The sequence below is a fragment of the Nerophis ophidion genome, linkage group LG06, assembly GCF_033978795.1.
Source record: "Nerophis ophidion isolate RoL-2023_Sa linkage group LG06, RoL_Noph_v1.0, whole genome shotgun sequence".
NCBI classification, from domain to species: Eukaryota; Metazoa; Chordata; class Actinopteri; order Syngnathiformes; family Syngnathidae; genus Nerophis; species Nerophis ophidion.
This window is the reverse complement of record NC_084616.1, coordinates 1,098,409-1,118,248: the sequence shown is the minus strand read 5'-3', so window position 1 is coordinate 1,118,248 and position 19,840 is coordinate 1,098,409. Positions and strand designations below refer to the sequence as shown.

The 19,840-nt window shown below is 39.0% G+C and overlaps 1 protein-coding gene across 1 annotated transcript in view; it reads right to left on the bottom strand.

The window, feature by feature from the left end:
• Window positions 1-19,840, bottom strand: part of LOC133553969 (intermembrane lipid transfer protein VPS13D-like) — a 172,781-nt gene that overhangs the window by 141,810 nt on the left and 11,131 nt on the right. The window contains exons 2-6 of the mRNA XM_061902291.1: window positions 17,893-18,117; window positions 13,567-13,684; window positions 13,286-13,502; window positions 3,610-3,781; window positions 3,435-3,550 (exon numbers count right to left, since the gene is read on the bottom strand). Coding sequence (XP_061758275.1) covers window positions 3,435-3,550; window positions 3,610-3,781; window positions 13,286-13,502; window positions 13,567-13,684; window positions 17,893-18,117 — 848 coding nt within the window. The remainder of the gene's footprint in view (window positions 1-3,434; window positions 3,551-3,609; window positions 3,782-13,285; window positions 13,503-13,566; window positions 13,685-17,892; window positions 18,118-19,840) is intronic.

Below are 19,840 nucleotides of genomic sequence, written 5' to 3'. Positions count from 1 at the left end.
TCTCACACTATTATGTTAGATCCACAATGGACTGGACTCTCACACTATTATGTTAGATCCACTATGGACTGGACTCTCACACTATTATGTTAGATCCACTATGGACTGGACTCTTACACTATTATGTTAGATCCACTATGGACTGGACTCTCACACTATTATGTTAGATCCACTATGGACTGGACTCTCACTATTATGTTAGATCCACTATGGACTGGACTCTTACACTATTATGTTAGATCCACTATGGACTGGACTCTCACACTATTATGTTAGATCCACTATGGACTGGACTCTCACACTATTATGTTAGATCCACTATGGACTGGACTCTCACTATTATGTGAGATCCACTATGGACTGGACTCTCACTATTATGTTAGATCCACTATGGACTGGACTCTCACTATTATGTTAGATCCACTATGGACTGGACTCTCACAATATTATGTTAGATCCACTATGGACTGGACTCTCACTATTATGTTAGATCCACTATGGACTGGACTCTCACAATATTATGTTAGATCCACTATGGACTGGACTCTCACACTATTATGTTAGATCCACTATGGACTGGACTCTCACTATTATGTTAGATCCACTATGGACTGGACTCTCACACTATTATGTTAGATCCACTATGGACTGGACCCTCACTATTATGTTAGATCCACTATGGGCTGGACTCTCACTATTATGTTAGCTCCACTATGGACTGGACTCTCACACTATTATGTTAGATCCACTATGGACTGGACCCTCACTATTATGTTAGATCCACTATGGGCTGGACTCTCACTATTATGTTAGCTCCACTATGGACTGGACTCTCACACTATTATGTTAGATCCACTATGGACTGGACTCTCACTATTATGTTAGATCCACTATGGACTGGACTCTTACACTATTATGTTAGATCCACTATGGACTGGACTCTCACACTATTATGTTAGATCCACTATGGACTGGACTCTCACTATTATGTTAGATCCACTATGGACTGGAGTCTCACTATTATGTAAGATCCACTATGGACTGGACTCTCACTATTATGTTAGATCCACTATGGACTGGACTCTCACTATTATGTTAGATCCACTATGGACTGGACTCTCACACTATTATGTTAGATCCACTATGGACTGGACTCTCACACTATTATGTTAGATCCACTATGGACTGTACTCTCACACTATTATGTTAGATCCACAATGGACTGGACTCTCACACTATTATGTTAGATCCACTATGGACTGGACTCTCACACTATTATGTTAGATCCACTATGGACTGGACTCTTACACTATTATGTTAGATCCACTATGGACTGGACTCTCACACTATTATGTTAGATCCACTATGGACTGGACTCTCACACTATTATGTTAGATCCACTATGGACTGGACTCTCACTATTATGTGAGATCCACTATGGACTGGACTCTCACTATTATGTTAGATCCACTATGGACTGGACTCTCACAATATTATGTTAGATCCACTATGGACTGGACTCTCACTATTATGTTAGATCCACTATGGACTGGACTCTCACAATATTATGTTAGATCCACTATGGACTGGACTCTCACACTATTATGTTAGATCCACTATGGACTGGACTCTCACTATTATGTTAGATCCACTATGGACTGGACTCTCACACTATTATGTTAGATCCACTATGGACTGGACCCTCACTATTATGTTAGATCCACTATGGGCTGGACTCTCACTATTATGTTAGCTCCACTATGGACTGGACTCTCACACTATTATGTTAGATCCACTATGGACTGGACCCTCACTATTATGTTAGATCCACTATGGGCTGGACTCTCACTATTATGTTAGCTCCACTATGGACTGGACTCTCACACTATTATGTTAGATCCACTATGGACTGGACTCTCACTATTATGTTAGATCCACTATGGACTGGACTCTTACACTATTATGTTAGATCCACTATGGACTGGACTCTCACACTATTATGTTAGATCCACTATGGACTGGACTCTCACTATTATGTTAGATCCACTATGGACTGGAGTCTCACTATTATGTAAGATCCACTATGGACTGGACTCTCACTATTATGTTAGATCCACTATGGACTGGACTCTCACTATTATGTTAGATCCACTATGGACTGGACTCTCACACTATTATGTTAGATCCACTATGGACTGGACTCTCACTATTATGTTAGATCCACTATGGACTGGACTCTCACTATTATGTTAGATCCACTATGGACTGGACTCACACTATTATGTTAGATCCACTATGGACTGGACTCTCACACTATTATGTTAGATCCACTATGGACTGGACTCTCACTATTATGTTAGATCCACTATGGACTGGACTCTCACACTATTATGTTAGATCCACTATGGACTGGACTCTCACTATTATGTTAGATCCACTATGGACTGGACTCTCACTATTATGTTAGATCCACTATGGACTGGACTCACACTATTATGTTAGATCCACTATGGACTGGACTCTCACTATTATGTTAGATCCACTATGGACTGGACTCACACTATTATGTTAGATCCACTATGGACTGGACTCTCACACTATTAGGTTAGATCCACTATGGACTGGACTCTCACTATTATGTTAGATCCACTATGGACTGGACTCACACTATTATGTTAGATCCACTATGGACTGGACTCTCACACTATTATGTTAGATCCACTATGGACTGGACTCTCACACTATTATGTTAGATCCACAATGGACTGGACTCTCACTATTATCAATCAATCAATCAATCAATGTTTATTTATATAGCCCCAAATCACAAATGTCTCAAAGGACTGCACAAATCATTACGACTACAACATCCTCGGAAGAACCCACAAAAGGGCAAGGAAAACTCACACCCAGTGGGCAGGGAGAATTCACATCCAGTGGGACGCCAGTGACAATGCTGACTATGAGAAACTTTGGAGAGGACCTCAGATGTGGGCAACCCCCCCCCTCTAGGGGACCGAAAGCAATGGATGTAGAGCGGGTCTAACATGATACTGTGAAAGTTCAATCCATAGTGGCTCCAACACAGCCGCGAGAGTCCCGTCCACAGGAAACCATCTCAAGCGGATTATGTTAGATCCACTATGGACTGGACTCTCACTATTATGTTAGATCCACTATGGACTGGACTCTCACTATTATGTTGGATCCACTATGGACTGGACATCAAATTCTAAAGTTAATGATTATTTGCAAATAAAAAAAGTTTATGAGTTTGAACATCAAATATGTTGTCTTTGTAGCATATTCAACGGAATATGGCTTGAAAAGGATTTGCAAATCATTGTATTCTGACACAGACTCCCAACTCATATGGAAACAGGGTTTATATAATAATACAGCACAACCATGTGAAAGAGAAGAGATAAAAAGACCTTGCTAGAGAGCGTTTGTGGCCGCTGGTTGAACTGCGGTCCGTGAGCTCCAGACTGACGTCCATCATGTCCACCAGGATGGACAAGTTGGTGTAGACATCTCCACTTAAGACGGTCTGAGGAGAAACAGGCTCTTGTTTGTGTGTTTGGAGTGTGCAAGTGAAGAGTGTCTCACGTAGGTGCTGGGGTCCTGCAGGCTGAAGGGGCGCAGGTATTCTTCAACGGGCTCCCCAAGGTTGTTCTCCAGCAGCCCTCGAATCAGCTGATAATGTTGTGTGTCCAGAGAGCAGTGCACAGAGGACAGGCTGCCAGAGATGCTCATGTCTGCCACCGCCTGACTCAGCTCTCTGACAACATCCAACAACACAAGCACGTTAGTTACAGGCGCTGAAGTCATCCGAGTGGTGACTTCCTGTCTATTTTCATGTGTGCAGTCCAAGACAGGCTTTTTCAACATTTTTTCAGCCGAGGCACATTTTTTACGTTGACAAAATACGGAGGCACAACACCAGCAGAAATCATTCAAAACTAAACTCAGTTGACAGTAAGAAGTTGTTGTGGCAATTGTTGGATATGACTTTAAAGCATAAGCAAGCATGCATGACTATAGGTCTTGTCTCAAAGTAGATGTACTGTATCAATATAGCTCTTGTCTCAAAGTAGATGTACTGTATCAATATAGCTCTTGTCTCAAAGTAGGTGTACTGTATCAATATAGGTCTTGTCTCAAAGTAGATGTACTGTATCAATATAGGTCTTGTCTCAAAGTAGATGTACTGTATCAATATAGGTCTTGTCTCAAAGTAGATGTACTGTATCAATATAGGTCTTGTCTCAAAGTAGATGTACTGTATCAATATAGGTCTTGTCTCAAAGTAGATGTACTGTATCAATATAGGTCTTGTCTCAAAGTAGGTGTACTGTATCAATATAGGTCTTGTCTCAAAGTAGATGTACTGTATCAATATAGGTCTTGTCTCAAAGTAGATGTACTGTATCAATATAGGTCTTGTCTCAAAGTAGATGTACTGTATCAATATAGGTCTTGTCTCAAAGTAGATGTACTGTATCAATATAGGTCTTGTCTCAAAGTAGATGTACTGTATCAATATAGGTCTTGTCTCAAAGTAGATGTACTGTATCAATATAGGTCTTGTCTCAAAGTAGATGTACTGTATCAATATAGGTCTTGTCTCAAAGTAGGTGTACTGTATCAATATAGGTCTTGTCTCAAAGTAGATGTACTGTATCAATATAGGTCTTGTCTCAAAGTAGATGTACTGTATCAATATAGGTCTTGTCTCAAAGTAGATGTACTGTATCAATATAGGTCTTGTCTCAAAGTAGGTGTACTGTATCAATATAGGTCTTGTCTCAAAGTAGATGTACTGTATCAATATAGGTCTTGTCTCAAAGTAGATGTACTGTATCAATATAGGTCTTGTCTCAAAGTAGATGTACTGTATCAATATAGGTCTTGTCTCAAAGTAGATGTACTGTATCAATATAGGTCTTGTCTCAAAGTAGATGTACTGTATCAATATAGGTCTTGTCTCAAAGTAGATGTACTGTATCAATATAGGTCTTGTCTCAAAGTAGATGTACTGTATCAATATAGGTCTTGTCTCAAAGTAGATGTACTGTATCAATATAGGTCTTGTCTCAAAGTAGATGTACTGTATCAATATAGGTCTTGTCTCAAAGTAGATGTACTGTATCAATATAGGTCTTGTCTCAAAGTAGATGTACTGTATCAATATAGGTCTTGTCTCAAAGTAGATGTACTGTATCAATATAGGTCTTGTCTCAAAGTAGATCTACTGTATCAATATAGGTCTTGTCTCAAAGTAGATGTACTGTATCAATATAGGTCTTGTCTCAAAGTAGGTGTACTGTATCAATATAGGTCTTGTCTCAAAGTAGATGTACTGTATCAATATAGGTCTTGTCTCAAAGTAGATGTACTGTATCAATATAGGTCTTGTCTCAAAGTAGGTGTACTGTATCAATATAGGTCTTGTCTCAAAGTAGATGTACTGTATCAATATAGGTCTTGTCTCAAAGTAGATGTACAGTATCAATATAGGTCTTGTCTCAAAGTAGATGTACTGTATCAATATAGGTCTTGTCTCAAAGTAGATGTACTGTATCAATATAGGTCTTGTCTCAAAGTAGATGTACTGTATCAATATAGGTCTTGTCTCAAAGTAGGTGTACTGTATCAATATAGGTCTTGTCTCAAAGTAGATGTACTGTATCAATATAGGTCTTGTCTCAAAGTAGATGTACTGTATCAATATAGGTCTTGTCTCAAAGTAGATGTACTGTATCAATATAGGTCTTGTCTCAAAGTAGGTGTACTGTATCAATATAGGTCTTGTCTCAAAGTAGATGTACTGTATCAATATAGGTCTTGTCTCAAAGTAGGTGTACTGTATCAATATAGGTCTTGTCTCAAAGTAGATGTACTGTATCAATATAGGTCTTGTCTCAAAGTAGATGTACTGTATCAATATAGGTCTTGTCTCAAAGTAGGTGTACTGTATCAATATAGGTCTTGTCTCAAAGTAGATGTACTGTATCAATATAGGTCTTGTCTCAAAGTAGATGTACTGTATCAATATAGGTCTTGTCTCAAAGTAGGTGTACTGTATCAATATAGGTCTTGTCTCAAAGTAGATGTACTGTATCAATATAGGTCTTGTCTCAAAGTAGATGTACAGTATCAATATAGGTCTTGTCTCAAAGTAGATGTACTGTATCAATATAGGTCTTGTCTCAAAGTAGATGTACTGTATCAATATAGGTCTTGTCTCAAAGTAGATGTACTGTATCAATATAGGTCTTGTCTCAAAGTAGATGTACTGTATCAATATAGGTCTTGTCTCAAAGTAGATGTACTGTATCAATATAGGTCTTGTCTCAAAGTAGATGTACTGTATCAATATAGGTCTTGTCTCAAAGTAGATGTACTGTATCAATATAGGTCTTGTCTCAAAGTAGATGTACTGTATCAATATAGGTCTTGTCTCAAAGTAGATGTACTGTATCAATATAGGTCTTGTCTCAAAGTAGGTGTACTGTATCAATATAGGTCTTGTCTCAAAGTAGATGTACTGTATCAATATAGGTCTTGTCTCAAAGTAGATGTACTGTATCAATATAGGTCTTGTCTCAAAGTAGATGTACTGTATCAATATAGGTCTTGTCTCAAAGTAGATGTACTGTATCAATATAGGTCTTGTCTCAAAGTAGATGTACTGTATCAATATAGGTCTTGTCTCAAAGTAGATGTACTGTATCAATATAGGTCTTGTCTCAAAGTAGATGTACTGTATCAATATAGGTCTTGTCTCAAAGTAGATGTACTGTATCAATATAGGTCTTGTCTCAAAGTAGATGTACTGTATCAATATAGGTCTTGTCTCAAAGTAGGTGTACTGTATCAATATAGGTCTTGTCTCAAAGTAGGTGTACTGTATCAATATAGGTCTTGTCTCAAAGTAGGTGTACTGTATCAATATAGGTCTTGTCTCAAAGTAGATGTACTGTATCAATATAGGTCTTGTCTCAAAGTAGATGTACTGTATCAATATAGGTCTTGTCTCAAAGTAGATGTACTGTATCAATATAGGTCTTGTCTCAAAGTAGATGTACTGTATCAATATAGGTCTTGTCTCAAAGTAGGTGTACTGTATCAATATAGGTCTTGTCTCAAAGTAGATGTACTGTATCAATATAGGTCTTGTCTCAAAGTAGATGTACTGTATCAATATAGGTCTTGTCTCAAAGTAGATGTACTGTATCAATATAGGTCTTGTCTCAAAGTAGATGTACTGTATCAATATAGGTCTTGTCTCAAAGTAGATGTACTGTATCAATATAGGTCTTGTCTCAAAGTAGATGTACTGTATCAATATAGGTCTTGTCTCAAAGTAGATGTACTGTATCAATATAGGTCTTGTCTCAAAGTAGATGTACTGTATCAATATAGGTCTTGTCTCAAAGTAGATGTACTGTATCAATATAGGTCTTGTCTCAAAGTAGATGTACTGTATCAATATAGGTCTTGTCTCAAAGTAGATGTACTGTATCAATATAGGTCTTGTCTCAAAGTAGATGTACTGTATCAATATAGGTCTTGTCTCAAAGTAGATGTACTGTATCAATATAGGTCTTGTCTCAAAGTAGATGTACTGTATCAATATAGGTCTTGTCTCAAAGTAGATGTACTGTATCAATATAGGTCTTGTCTCAAAGTAGGTGTACTGTATCAATATAGGTCTTGTCTCAAAGTAGATGTACTGTATCAATATAGGTCTTGTCTCAAAGTAGATGTACTGTATCAATATAGGTCTTGTCTCAAAGTAGATGTACTGTATCAATATAGGTCTTGTCTCAAAGTAGATGTACTGTATCAATATAGGTCTTGTCTCAAAGTAGATGTACTGTATCAATATAGGTCTTGTCTCAAAGTAGATGTACTGTATCAATATAGGTCTTGTCTCAAAGTAGATGTACTGTATCAATATAGGTCTTGTCTCAAAGTAGGTGTACTGTATCAATATAGGTCTTGTCTCAAAGTAGATGTACTGTATCAATATAGGTCTTGTCTCAAAGTAGATGTACTGTATCAATATAGGTCTTGTCTCAAAGTAGATGTACTGTATCAATATAGGTCTTGTCTCAAAGTAGATGTACTGTATCAATATAGGTCTTGTCTCAAAGTAGGTGTACTGTATCAATATAGGTCTTGTCTCAAAGTAGATGTACTGTATCAATATAGGTCTTGTCTCAAAGTAGGTGTACTGTATCAATATAGGTCTTGTCTCAAAGTAGATGTACTGTATCAATATAGGTCTTGTCTCAAAGTAGATGTACTGTATCAATATAGGTCTTGTCTCAAAGTAGATGTACTGTATCAATATAGGTCTTGTCTCAAAGTAGATCTACTGTATCAATATAGGTCTTGTCTCAAAGTAGGTGTACTGTATCAATATAGGTCTTGTCTCAAAGTAGGTGTACTGTATCAATATAGGTCTTGTCTCAAAGTAGATGTACTGTATCAATATAGGTCTTGTCTCAAAGTAGGTGTACTGTATCAATATAGGTCTTGTCTCAAAGTAGATGTACTGTATCAATATAGGTCTTGTCTCAAAGTAGATGTACTGTATCAATATAGGTCTTGTCTCAAAGTAGATGTACTGTATCAATATAGGTCTTGTCTCAAAGTAGATGTACTGTATCAATATAGGTCTTGTCTCAAAGTAGGTGTACTGTATCAATATAGGTCTTGTCTCAAAGTAGATGTACTGTATCAATATAGGTCTTGTCTCAAAGTAGATGTACTGTATCAATATAGGTCTTGTCTCAAAGTAGATGTACTGTATCAATATAGGTCTTGTCTCAAAGTAGATGTACTGTATCAATATAGGTCTTGTCTCAAAGTAGATGTACTGTATCAATATAGGTCTTGTCTCAAAGTAGATGTACTGTATCAATATAGGTCTTGTCTCAAAGTAGGTGTACTGTATCAATATAGGTCTTGTCTCAAAGTAGATGTATTGTATCAATATAGGTCTTGTCTCAAAGTAGATGTACTGTATCAATATAGGTCTTGTCTCAAAGTAGATGTACTGTATCAATATAGGTCTTGTCTCAAAGTAGATGTACTGTATCAATATAGGTCTTGTCTCAAAGTAGATGTACTGTATCAATATAGGTATTGTCTCAAAGTAGATGTACTGTATCAATATAGGTCTTGTCTCAAAGTAGGTGTACTGTATCAATATAGGTCTTGTCTCAAAGTAGGTGTACTGTATCAATATAGGTCTTGTCTCAAAGTAGGTGTACTGTATCAATATAGGTCTTGTCTCAAAGTAGATGTACTGTATCAATATAGGTCTTGTCTCAAAGTAGATGTACTGTATCAATATAGGTCTTGTCTCAAAGTAGATGTACTGTATCAATATAGGTCTTGTCTCAAAGTAGATGTACTGTATCAATATAGGTATTGTCTCAAAGTAGATGTACTGTATCAATATAGGTCTTGTCTCAAAGTAGGTGTACTGTATCAATATAGGTCTTGTCTCAAAGTAGGTGTACTGTATCAATATAGGTCTTGTCTCAAAGTAGGTGTACTGTATCAATATAGGTCTTGTCTCAAAGTAGATGTACTGTATCAATATAGGTCTTGTCTCAAAGTAGATGTACTGTATCAATATAGGTCTTGTCTCAAAGTAGATGTACTGTATCAATATAGGTCTTGTCTCAAAGTAGGTGTACTGTATCAATATAGGTCTTGTCTCAAAGTAGATGTACTGTATCAATATAGGTCTTGTCTCAAAGTAGGTGTACTGTATCAATATAGGTCTTGTCTCAAAGTAGGTGTACTGTATCAATATAGGTCTTGTCTCAAAGTAGATGTACTGTATCAATATAGGTCTTGTCTCAAAGTAGGTGTACTGTATCAATATAGGTCTTGTCTCAAAGTAGGTGTACTGTCACCACCTGTCACATCACACCCTGACTTATTTGCACTTGTTTCCTCTTTTCCTGTGTGTAGTGTTTTACTTCTTGTCATGCGTTCCTATTTTAGTGACCTTTTCTCTTTTTTTGGTGTTTTCCTTTAGCAGTTTCAAGTCTTCCTTTGAACAATAATTCTAGCTTGTTTTAGCAATCAAGAATATTTCAGTTGTTTTTGTGTGGACATTGTTGATTGTCATGTTGGGATGTACATTGTCTTTGCTCCACAGTAAGTCTTTGCTGTCGTCCAGCATTCTGTTTTTGTTTACTTTGTAGCCAGTTCAGTTTTAGTTTAGTTCTGCATAGCATCACATCACACCCTGACTTATTTGCACTTTTTTGCTCTTTTCCTGTGTGTAGTGTTTTACTTCTTTTCTTGTGCTTATATTTGGCTGTTTTTTTTCCTCTTTTTTTGGTATTTTCCTGTAGCAGTTTCATGTCTTCCTTTGAGCGCTTTTCCCCACACCCGCTTTGTTTTAGCAATCAAGACTATTTCAGTTGTGCGGACGCTATCCTTCTTTGTGGGGACATTGTTGATGGTCAAGTCATGTACGGATGTATATTGTGGACGCCGTCTTTGCTCCACACGCTGTAAGTCTTTGCTGTCATCCAGCATTCTGTTTTTGTTTATTTTGGTGGCTTTTTTGGTATTTTCCTGTAGAAGTTTCATGTCTTCCTTTCAGCGATATTTCTACTTTGTTTTAGCAATCAAGAATATTTCAGTTGTTTTCATCCTTCTTTGTGGGGACATTGTTGACTGTCCAGATGTACATTGTTTTTGCTCCACAGTAAGTTTTTGCTGTAGTCCAGCATTCTGTTTTTGTTTACTTTGTCGCCAGTTTAGTTTTAGTTTGGTTCTGCATCGCCTTCCCTAAACTTCAATGCCTTTTCTTAGGGGCACTCACCTCTTGTTTATTTTTGGTTTAAGCATTAGACACCTTTTTACCTGCACCCTGCCTCCCGCTGTTCCCCACATCTACAAAGCAATTAGCTAGCGGCTGCCACCTACTGATGTGGAAGAGTATTACACGGTTACTCTTCCCAGCTCTAGACAGCACCGACACTCAACAACAACACAACATTTGCAGACTATAATTACTGCTTTGCATAAAACATATTTAAGCCTAATAAGTAAAGTTACATAATTTCCCACAGCACACCAGACTGTATCTCACGGCACAGTAGTGTGCTGCGGCACAGTGGTTGAAAACACTGGTCTAAGCAAAGTGTAGGAGCCTAAATACTGTTTAAGTTCATTTACATTTTATGGAAGGTGCTTTATGTTTATTCAGCCAAAAGGGGACTGTTTACTTTATTTGCATGATAAGAAAATGTATATATTGAATGCTTAGAGTAATTATATAAAGCTTACTTTAATTGTAATGATTACATTTGTCAAAATGATTTGATGACGTAACTTTTTTAAGTGCATATATGGCGGAAGGATTTGTGTGGTAAGGTGGTTTTTGGACACAAGGTGTTATGGGTAATTGCTGCCAGGTGCGGTGGAATCGAGCCACACAGTATTTTGACCTCACTCATACTTATTCTCATTCATACTTTTTCTAACTCGTACTGCAACAAACTCTCTTAATTTTGTCATTCATTTGTTCCCACATCGTGACTGTTTTATATTTTGAATGATTAAGATCACAAGTAAACCATACAAAGCAAGAAGAAGGTCTGGAGTTTAGTTTTGTTGTTGCCGCAGCAAGCGGAGTGAATGTGATAGTAGAGGAGCGTCAAGCTTCAGGCTACTTTAGGAATCTACACAAAGTAATACATGTTCTTTTCCTCTCTGCCATTTAGTGGAGTTGCACATTTCATCTTTCTTTCTGCACAGTTAAATGTTATAAAAAACAACAACAATAATGTTTGCTAACTATGATTTTGTTCTTATCAAGTCCAATGTATTGACTTTTGTAATCCAGCAGGTGGCGCCATTACCAATCACCAATTAGAGCTGGGTGATAAAACGTCACCAATATCAGTGAAAAATGTGTTCAATAAAATGTTCGATATTTATATATATTTTTCTTTGAAGAAATAGGAAAATGGTTGCATGAACAAAGTCACTCGCTCTCTGATAACACAGGAAGTGAGTAGCGGGAGTGGCAGACTAACAGCCAATCAGGTGACAGTATCAACTATCAGGTTTGATTGATTCTTTGCATGCAGTGAGAAGACAAAGTTAAAATGAAGAAATTGTGGATAAAACAGGAAAAGTCACCTGGACAAGTTAGCAGTTTTGGGGATTTTTTTCAAAAGGACCGTAGTCAGACCAATGTGGTGTGTACATGATGCAAGGCAAGGGCGCTAATACCACACCACCTTAGCAGTGCTCACCCTTTAGAGCACAGCTGTAACTTCCTGCCACTAAACCTGCAGAAAATAGTTCTTCTCAGGTTTATTTTCCACTTTCATTTTTAAGTGTTCAATGTGATTTTAGACTTTTGTTTACATTGTTTTGAGTGTTTTCTATGGTTGGGTTGACATTTATTTTCCTTTCTGCCCTGATAGCGGAGGGGGTTTTATATATATATATATATATATATATATATATATATATATATATATATATATATATATATATATATATATATAATAAATACTTGAATTTCAGTGTTTATTTATTTATACATATACACACACATAACACTCATCTAGTTATGTTAAGGGTTGAATTGTCCATCCTTGTTCTATCCTCTGTCACTATTTTTCTAACCATATGCATGTACAGTAGATGGCAGTATTGTCCTGTTTAAGAGTGTCACAACATTGCTGTTTACGGCAGATGAACTGCTTTACGGTAACGAAAACGTGACTGCTGTTGTTATGTGTTGTTACCTCGCTGGGAGGACGTTAATGAAACTGCCTAACAATAAACCCACATAAGAAACCAAGAACTCGCCCCCGATCATTCTACAGTTATAACGTCATTGGGCAGACACGCTGTTTATATTGTGGGAAAGCTGATGTGAAAACAGGCTGTCCTCACTCAGGTCCGCATGGAGCTGGAGGGGGCGTGGCCTCCAGCTACGGCTGAATTTAGGGAGATTTTCGGGAGAAAATTTGTCCCAGGAGGTTTTCGGGAGAGGTGCTGAATTTCGGGAGTCACCCGGAAAATCCGGGAGGGTTGGCAAGTATGCATTGGAAATAAAAATGTTGACATTTAATTCATTTTTCTCCAGCTCCTTATTTTCGATACCAATAATTATCGATAAGACTTATCTTGACAGCCTAGCTCTAGGGTCAATGTAATTATTGAGTGTGCCACACACTCACGGAGGCGTCATTTGGCCGTCACGTAAGAAAGATTATATCACCTGTCCAGGTTGCGCTCCACTTTAAGCTGGAGGCGGCAGCACTCTTTCAGCAGGTTGCCTCCCGTGCGACGGACAGAGTATGAAGGGAAAATAAGATCGGACATTTCCGTGGATTTACAGCCTCGGTCACACGGCTGGCAGGGCAGGCGCTCGGCAGCAAATATATCCATCTGCTGCAGATCCAGAGCAATGCAGTCCAAGAGACACACGTGGTCTTCTGCGGGGGGAAAAGGGAGCGAGTTACAAGTGTGCACCTGGAATAGGAAAGGAGGGATGTTTACCTGAGGTGAGCTGGTCAGGCTGTGTGCTGCCATTGGTCCACAAGTTGAGGCTGCTGGGGGGCTTTTTATGCTGTCTTTGCTCATAAGTCCACGCTTCTGCCTTCTGTGTGGACTCCTTCTTCAGTAGAAAATCAGAAACGTCACACCATTAAGACCCGAAGAAATCCTACACTGTCTGTTGGACTTTAGAATGACTCTTCTGCTTTTTAGAAATATGAAGCTCAAAAGCAGTGAAGTTGTCTCCTTGTGTAAATGCTAAATAAAAACAGAATACAATGAATTGCAAATCCTTTTCAACTTATATTCAATTGAATAGAGAGCAAAGACAGGATACTTGAGGGCATTCAATGTTAGTTTTCGGCATTGCCGCTTGTGTGAAGTGATTTCTCCACATTCTCTCAACCTTTTGATGATATTACGCAGCATAGATGGTGAAATCCCTAAATTCAATGCTATAGCTGCTTGAGAAATGTTGTTCTTCAACAATTTGCTCAGGCATTTGTTGACAAAGTGGTGACCCTCGCCCCGTCCTTGTTTGTGAATGAGTGAGCATTTCATGGAAGCTGCTTTTAAAGCCAATCATGGCACCCACCTGTTGCCAATTAGCCTGTTCACCTGTGGGATGTTCCCTATATTTTCATTTCGGGCTCCAGTACTCTGGAATGCCCTCCCGGTAACAGTTCGAAATGCTACCTCAGTAGAAGCATTTAAGTCTCACCTTAAAACTCATCTGTATACTCTAGCCTTTAAATAGACTCCCTTTTTAGACCAGTTGATCTGCCGTTTCTTTTCTTTTTCTTATATGTCCCACTCTCCTTTGTGGAGGGAGTCCGGTCCGATCCGGTGGCCATGTACTGCTCGCCAGTGTATCGGCTGGGGACATCTCTGCGCTGCTGATCCGCCTCCGCTTGGGATGGTTTCCTGCTGGCTCCGCTGTGAACGGGACTCTCGCTGCTGTGTTGGATCCGCTTTGGACTGGACTCTCGCGACTGTGTTGGATCCATTGTGGATTGAACTTTCACAGTATCATGTTCTCATAGTCATCATTGTCACCGACGTCCCACTGGGTGTGAGTTTTCCTTGCCCTTATGTGGGCCTACCGAGGATGTCGTAGTGGTTTGTGCAGCCCTTTGAGACACTAGTGATTTAGGGCTATATAAGTAAACATTGATTGATTGATTGATAAGTCTTTGATGAGCATTCCTCAACTTTCTAAGTCTTTTTTGCCACTTTTGCCAGCTTTTTTGAAACTTGTTGCAGGCATCAAATTCCAAAAGAGCTAATGTTTGCAACAAATAAAGTTTCTCATTGTGAAGATGAAATATCTTGTCTTTGCAGTCTATTCAATCGAATATAAGTTGAAAAGGATTTGTTGTATTCTTTTTATTTAGCATTTACACAAGGTGACAACCTCACTGCTTTTGGCTTTTATAAGTTGTCGCCTTCTTTCCAATGGTAAAAAAAAAAAAGTGTGTTGGGTGTGGATGGATGGATCTCTCTAAGAGAGCGCAGCCTTTTTGCTTATTCTGCACAGATAAATATCTTAGTTGTTTAGACAGCAATGTGATTCTTCTTATCAATCTTTGTTGTTTTTATCCTATTGATTTTATTGTTTTGATTGTATACGGTGTCCTTGAGTCCCCAGAAAGGCGTCTTATAGGTGAAATGCATTATTATTATTATTATATAAGTTTAGATTGGGGAATGTCATTTTAATGGAGAAAGAGCTTAATGTGTTTTGTTTTCATGTTAGCCTTTTAGATAGCTAGCTTAAGTTCTGTAATAAATGAGCAGTGTATCAATTGATTGATTGATTGATTGATACTTTTATTAGTAGATTGCACAGTTCAGTACATATTCCGTACAATTGACCACTAAATGGTAACACTAGAAAAAGTTTTTCAACTTGTTTAAGTTGGGGTCCACGTTAATCAATTCATGGTAATCAATCAATCAATGTTTATTTATATAGCCCCAAATCACAAATGTCTCAAAGGACTGCACAAATCATTACGACTACAACATCCTCGGAAGAACCCACAAAAGGGCAAGGAAAACTCACACCCAGTGGGCAGGGAGAATTCACATCCAGTGGGACGCCAGTGACAATGCTGACTATGAGAAACCTTGGAGAGGACCTCAGATGTGGGCAACCCCCCCCCCTCAATCAAAGCGTTATCGATCCTGGTTTTATGATCTGTTAGAATAATTGTTTCTAAATGATCACAAAAACCTTTGTATTACATTGTGTTCCTGACAAGAAGACAAAAAGCTGTCTTTGAAATCAACAAGAAGAAGGCTCGTAAAACTCCACTGGGACTTCAAAGCGGACAGATAGCAGAATCTGCCCGACTTTCCGAGGAACTCTTTTTGAAGTATTTCACAAACTCTTTTTGAACTATTTTATGGAACTCTCTTTGAACTATTTTATAGGACTTTCTTTGAACTATTGTATGTGACTCTCTTTGAACTATTTTATGGGACTCTTTTTGAACTATTTGACGAACTCTCTTCGAACTGTTCAGTAACCGAAAGCAAAGATGTTTACGACCCACTTCCCTCAGGAAGCAGCTGAGGGAAGGACCAATCAATCAGTCAATCAATGTTTATTTATATAGCCCCAAATCACAAATGTCTCAAAGGACTGCACAAATCATTACGACTACAACATCCTCGGTAGAACCCACAATAAGGACGGGGGAGAAAGTCAAATAAAGAAGGAGGAGTACAATCTTTGGGCAGAGCGTGGTGCAGGACTGTACAGAGAGTACAGTGGCCATGTCTCTCCTCAGATCTGAGTCCAAATTTAATTCTGTCTCTGTTTGATTCTTTGCCTTTTGTCTTGTTTAATAGATGTCATCAGTGTTTGAACCTGACATGATCATTTTGAATTAAAAGGGTTTTACCGCGGTTTATCATAATGCCGTTTACAGTTACATCTTTAAATTGGCTTTCACTGGAAGAAAAACTCAATTGGTGCCACGTCTCTCATGCCATCCACACATGGATGCATGCACAAAAAAGATCATTTGGACATGCACCGAAAGAAAGACGCCAGTGGAGAAAGTTTGCACACAAAAAAAACAAGCAAAGCAGTATTTGAACCAGCAACCACTCCAAACTTTACATGTTTGTTATTGGAGCATCTTAAACCAACAACCCTCAAGACTAAATCAAGACAAATAGACTCAATAAGCCTGGAAATGTTTTCCATGCATGAGGTCAACTTGTAGTTTGGTGAGTTTGTGGCAGCAGCAACAATGCAGTCAGACTTAAGTTATCATGAGAGGACAAGCTGGAAACAATGCAGTCAGACAGGAGTCATCATGAGAGGACAAGCTGGAAACAATGCAGTCAGACTTAAGTTATCATGAGAGGACAAGCTGGAAACAATGCAGTCAGACAGGAGTTATCATGAGAGGACAAGCTGGAAACAATGCAGTCAGACAGGAGTCATCATGAGAGGACAAGCTGGAAACAATGCAGTCAGACTTAAGTTATCATGAGAGGACAAGCTGGAAACAATGCAGTCAGACAGGAGTTATCATGAGAGGACAAGCTGGAAACAATGCAGTCAGACAGGAGTTATCATGAGAGGACAAGCTGGAAACAATGCAGTCAGACAGGAGTTATCATGAGAGGACAAGCTGGAATCAATGCAGTCAGACAGGAGTTATCATGAGAGGACAAGCTGGAAACAATGCAGTCAGACAGGAGTTATCATGAGAAGACAAGCTGGAAACAATGCAGTCAGACAGGAGTTATCATGAGAGGACAAGCTGGAAACAATGCAGTCAGACAGGAGTTATCATGAGAGGACAAGCTGGAAACAATGCAGTCAGACAGGAGTTATCATGAGAGGACAAGCTGGAAACAATGCAGTCAGACAGGAGTTATCATGAGAGGACAAGCTGGAAACAATGCAGTCAGACAGGAGTTATCATGAGAGGACAAGCTGGAAACAATGCAGTCAGACAGGAGTTATCATGAGAAGACAAGCTGGAATCAATGCAGTCAGACAGGAGTTATCATGAGAGGACAAGCTGGAAACAATGCAGTCAGACAGGAGTTATCATGAGAGGACAAGCTGGAAACAATGCAGTCAGACAGGAGTTATCATGAGAGGACAAGCTGGAAACAATGCAGTCAGACAGGAGTTATCATGAGAGGACAAGCTGGAAACAATGCAGTCAGACAGGAGTTATCATGAGAGGACAAGCTGGAAACAATGCAGTCAGACAGGAGTTATCATGAGAGGACAAGCTGGAATCAATGCAGTCAGACAGGAGTTATCATGAGAGGACAAGCTGGAGGAAGGGGACTCACCAGAGTAGGGAAAAAGGCATGTGCCATGGTGAGTTTCTCTACCTTGTCTCGGCCGGAGAAAGTGCCAGCAGCCCCGGCAGGTAAGAAGCAGTTCTGCAGCTCCAGCTGGCCCAAATTGGCCACAATCACCCTGCTTGAACTTGAGCTCTCTGGGATGATTATTACTGGAGCACCAGCCTGGATGTCCAGCAGAACTCTGGAGGCCCGCTGAGGACGCTCCCTTATCTGCAAGAGGGGACAGAAAAAGACAAGTCTTACTAAATGGGAAATGGGTTATACTTGTATCGTGATTTTTATCCCTTCAAGGTACTCAAAGACACTATTTCCACATTCACACATACTATTATCTACAAACCCCGTTTCCATATGAGTTGGGAAATTGTGTTAGATGTAAATATAAACAGAATACAATGATTTGCAAATCCTTTTCAAGCCATATTCAGTTGAATATGCTACAAAGACAACATATTTCATGTTCAAACTCATAAACTTTATTTTTTTTTTGCAAATAATCATTAACTTTGGAATTTGATGCCAGCAACACGTGACAAAGAAGTTGGGAAAGGTGGCAATAGATACTGATAAAGTTGAGGAATGCTCATCAAACACTTATTTGGAACATCCCACAGGTGTGCAGGCTAATTGGGAACAGGTGGGTGCCATGATTGGCTATAAAAGCAGCTTCCATGAAATGCTCAGTCTTTCACAAGAAAGGATGGGGCGAGGTACACCCCTTTGTCCACAACTGCGTGAGCAAATAGTCAAACAGTTTAAGAACAACCTTTCTCAAAGTGACATTGCAAGAAATTTAGGGATTTCAACATCTACGCTCCATAATATCATCAAAAGGTTCAGAGAATCTGGAGAAATCACTCCACGTAAGCGGCATGGCCGGAAACCAACATTGAATGACCGTGACCTTCCATCCCTCAGACGGCTCCGTATCAAAAACCGACATCAATCTCTAAAGGATATCACCACATGGGCTCAGGAACACTTCAGAACACCACTGTCACTAAATACAGTTGGTCGCTACATCTGTAAGTGCAAGTTAAAGCTCTACTATGCAAAGCGAAAGCCATTTATCAACAACATCCAGAAACGCTGCGGCTTCTCTGGGCCCGAGATCATCTAGGATGGACTGATGCAAAGTGGAAAAGTGTTCTGTGGTCTGAAGAGTCCACATTTCAAATAGTTTTTGGAAATATTTGACATTGTGTCATCCGGACCAAAGGGGAAGCGAACCATCCAGACTGTTATCAACGCAAAGTTTAAAAGCCAGCATGTGTGATGGTATGGGGGTGTATTAGTGCCCAAGGCATGGGTAACTTACACATCTGTGAAGGCACCATTAATGTTGAAAGGTACATACAGCTTTTGGAGCAACATATGCTGCCATCTAAGCGGCGTCTTTTTCATGGACGCCCCTGCTTATTTCAGCAAGACAATGCCAAGCCACATTCAGCACATGATACAACAGCGTGGCTTCGTAAAAATGAGTGTGGGTACTTTCCTGGACCGCCTGCAGTCCAGACCTGTCTCCCATGGAAAATGTGTGGCGCATTATGAAGCGTAAAATAGGACAGCGGAGACCCCGGACTGTTGAAGGACTGAAGCTCTACATAAAACAAGAATGGGAAAGAATTCCACTTTCAAAGCTTCAACAATTAGTTTCCTCAGTTCCCAACGTTTATTGAGTGTTGTTAAAAGAAAAGGTGAACATGCCCTTTCCAACTACTTTGGCACGTGTTGCAGCCACGAAATTCTAAGTTAATTATCATTTGCTAAAAAATAAATAAAGTTTATGAGTTTGAACATCAAATATGTTGTCTTTGTAGTGCATTCTATTGAATATGGGTTGAAAATGATTTGCAAATCATTGTATTCCGTTTATATTTACATGTAATACAATTTCCCAACTTATATGGAAACGGGGTTTGTAGAATTT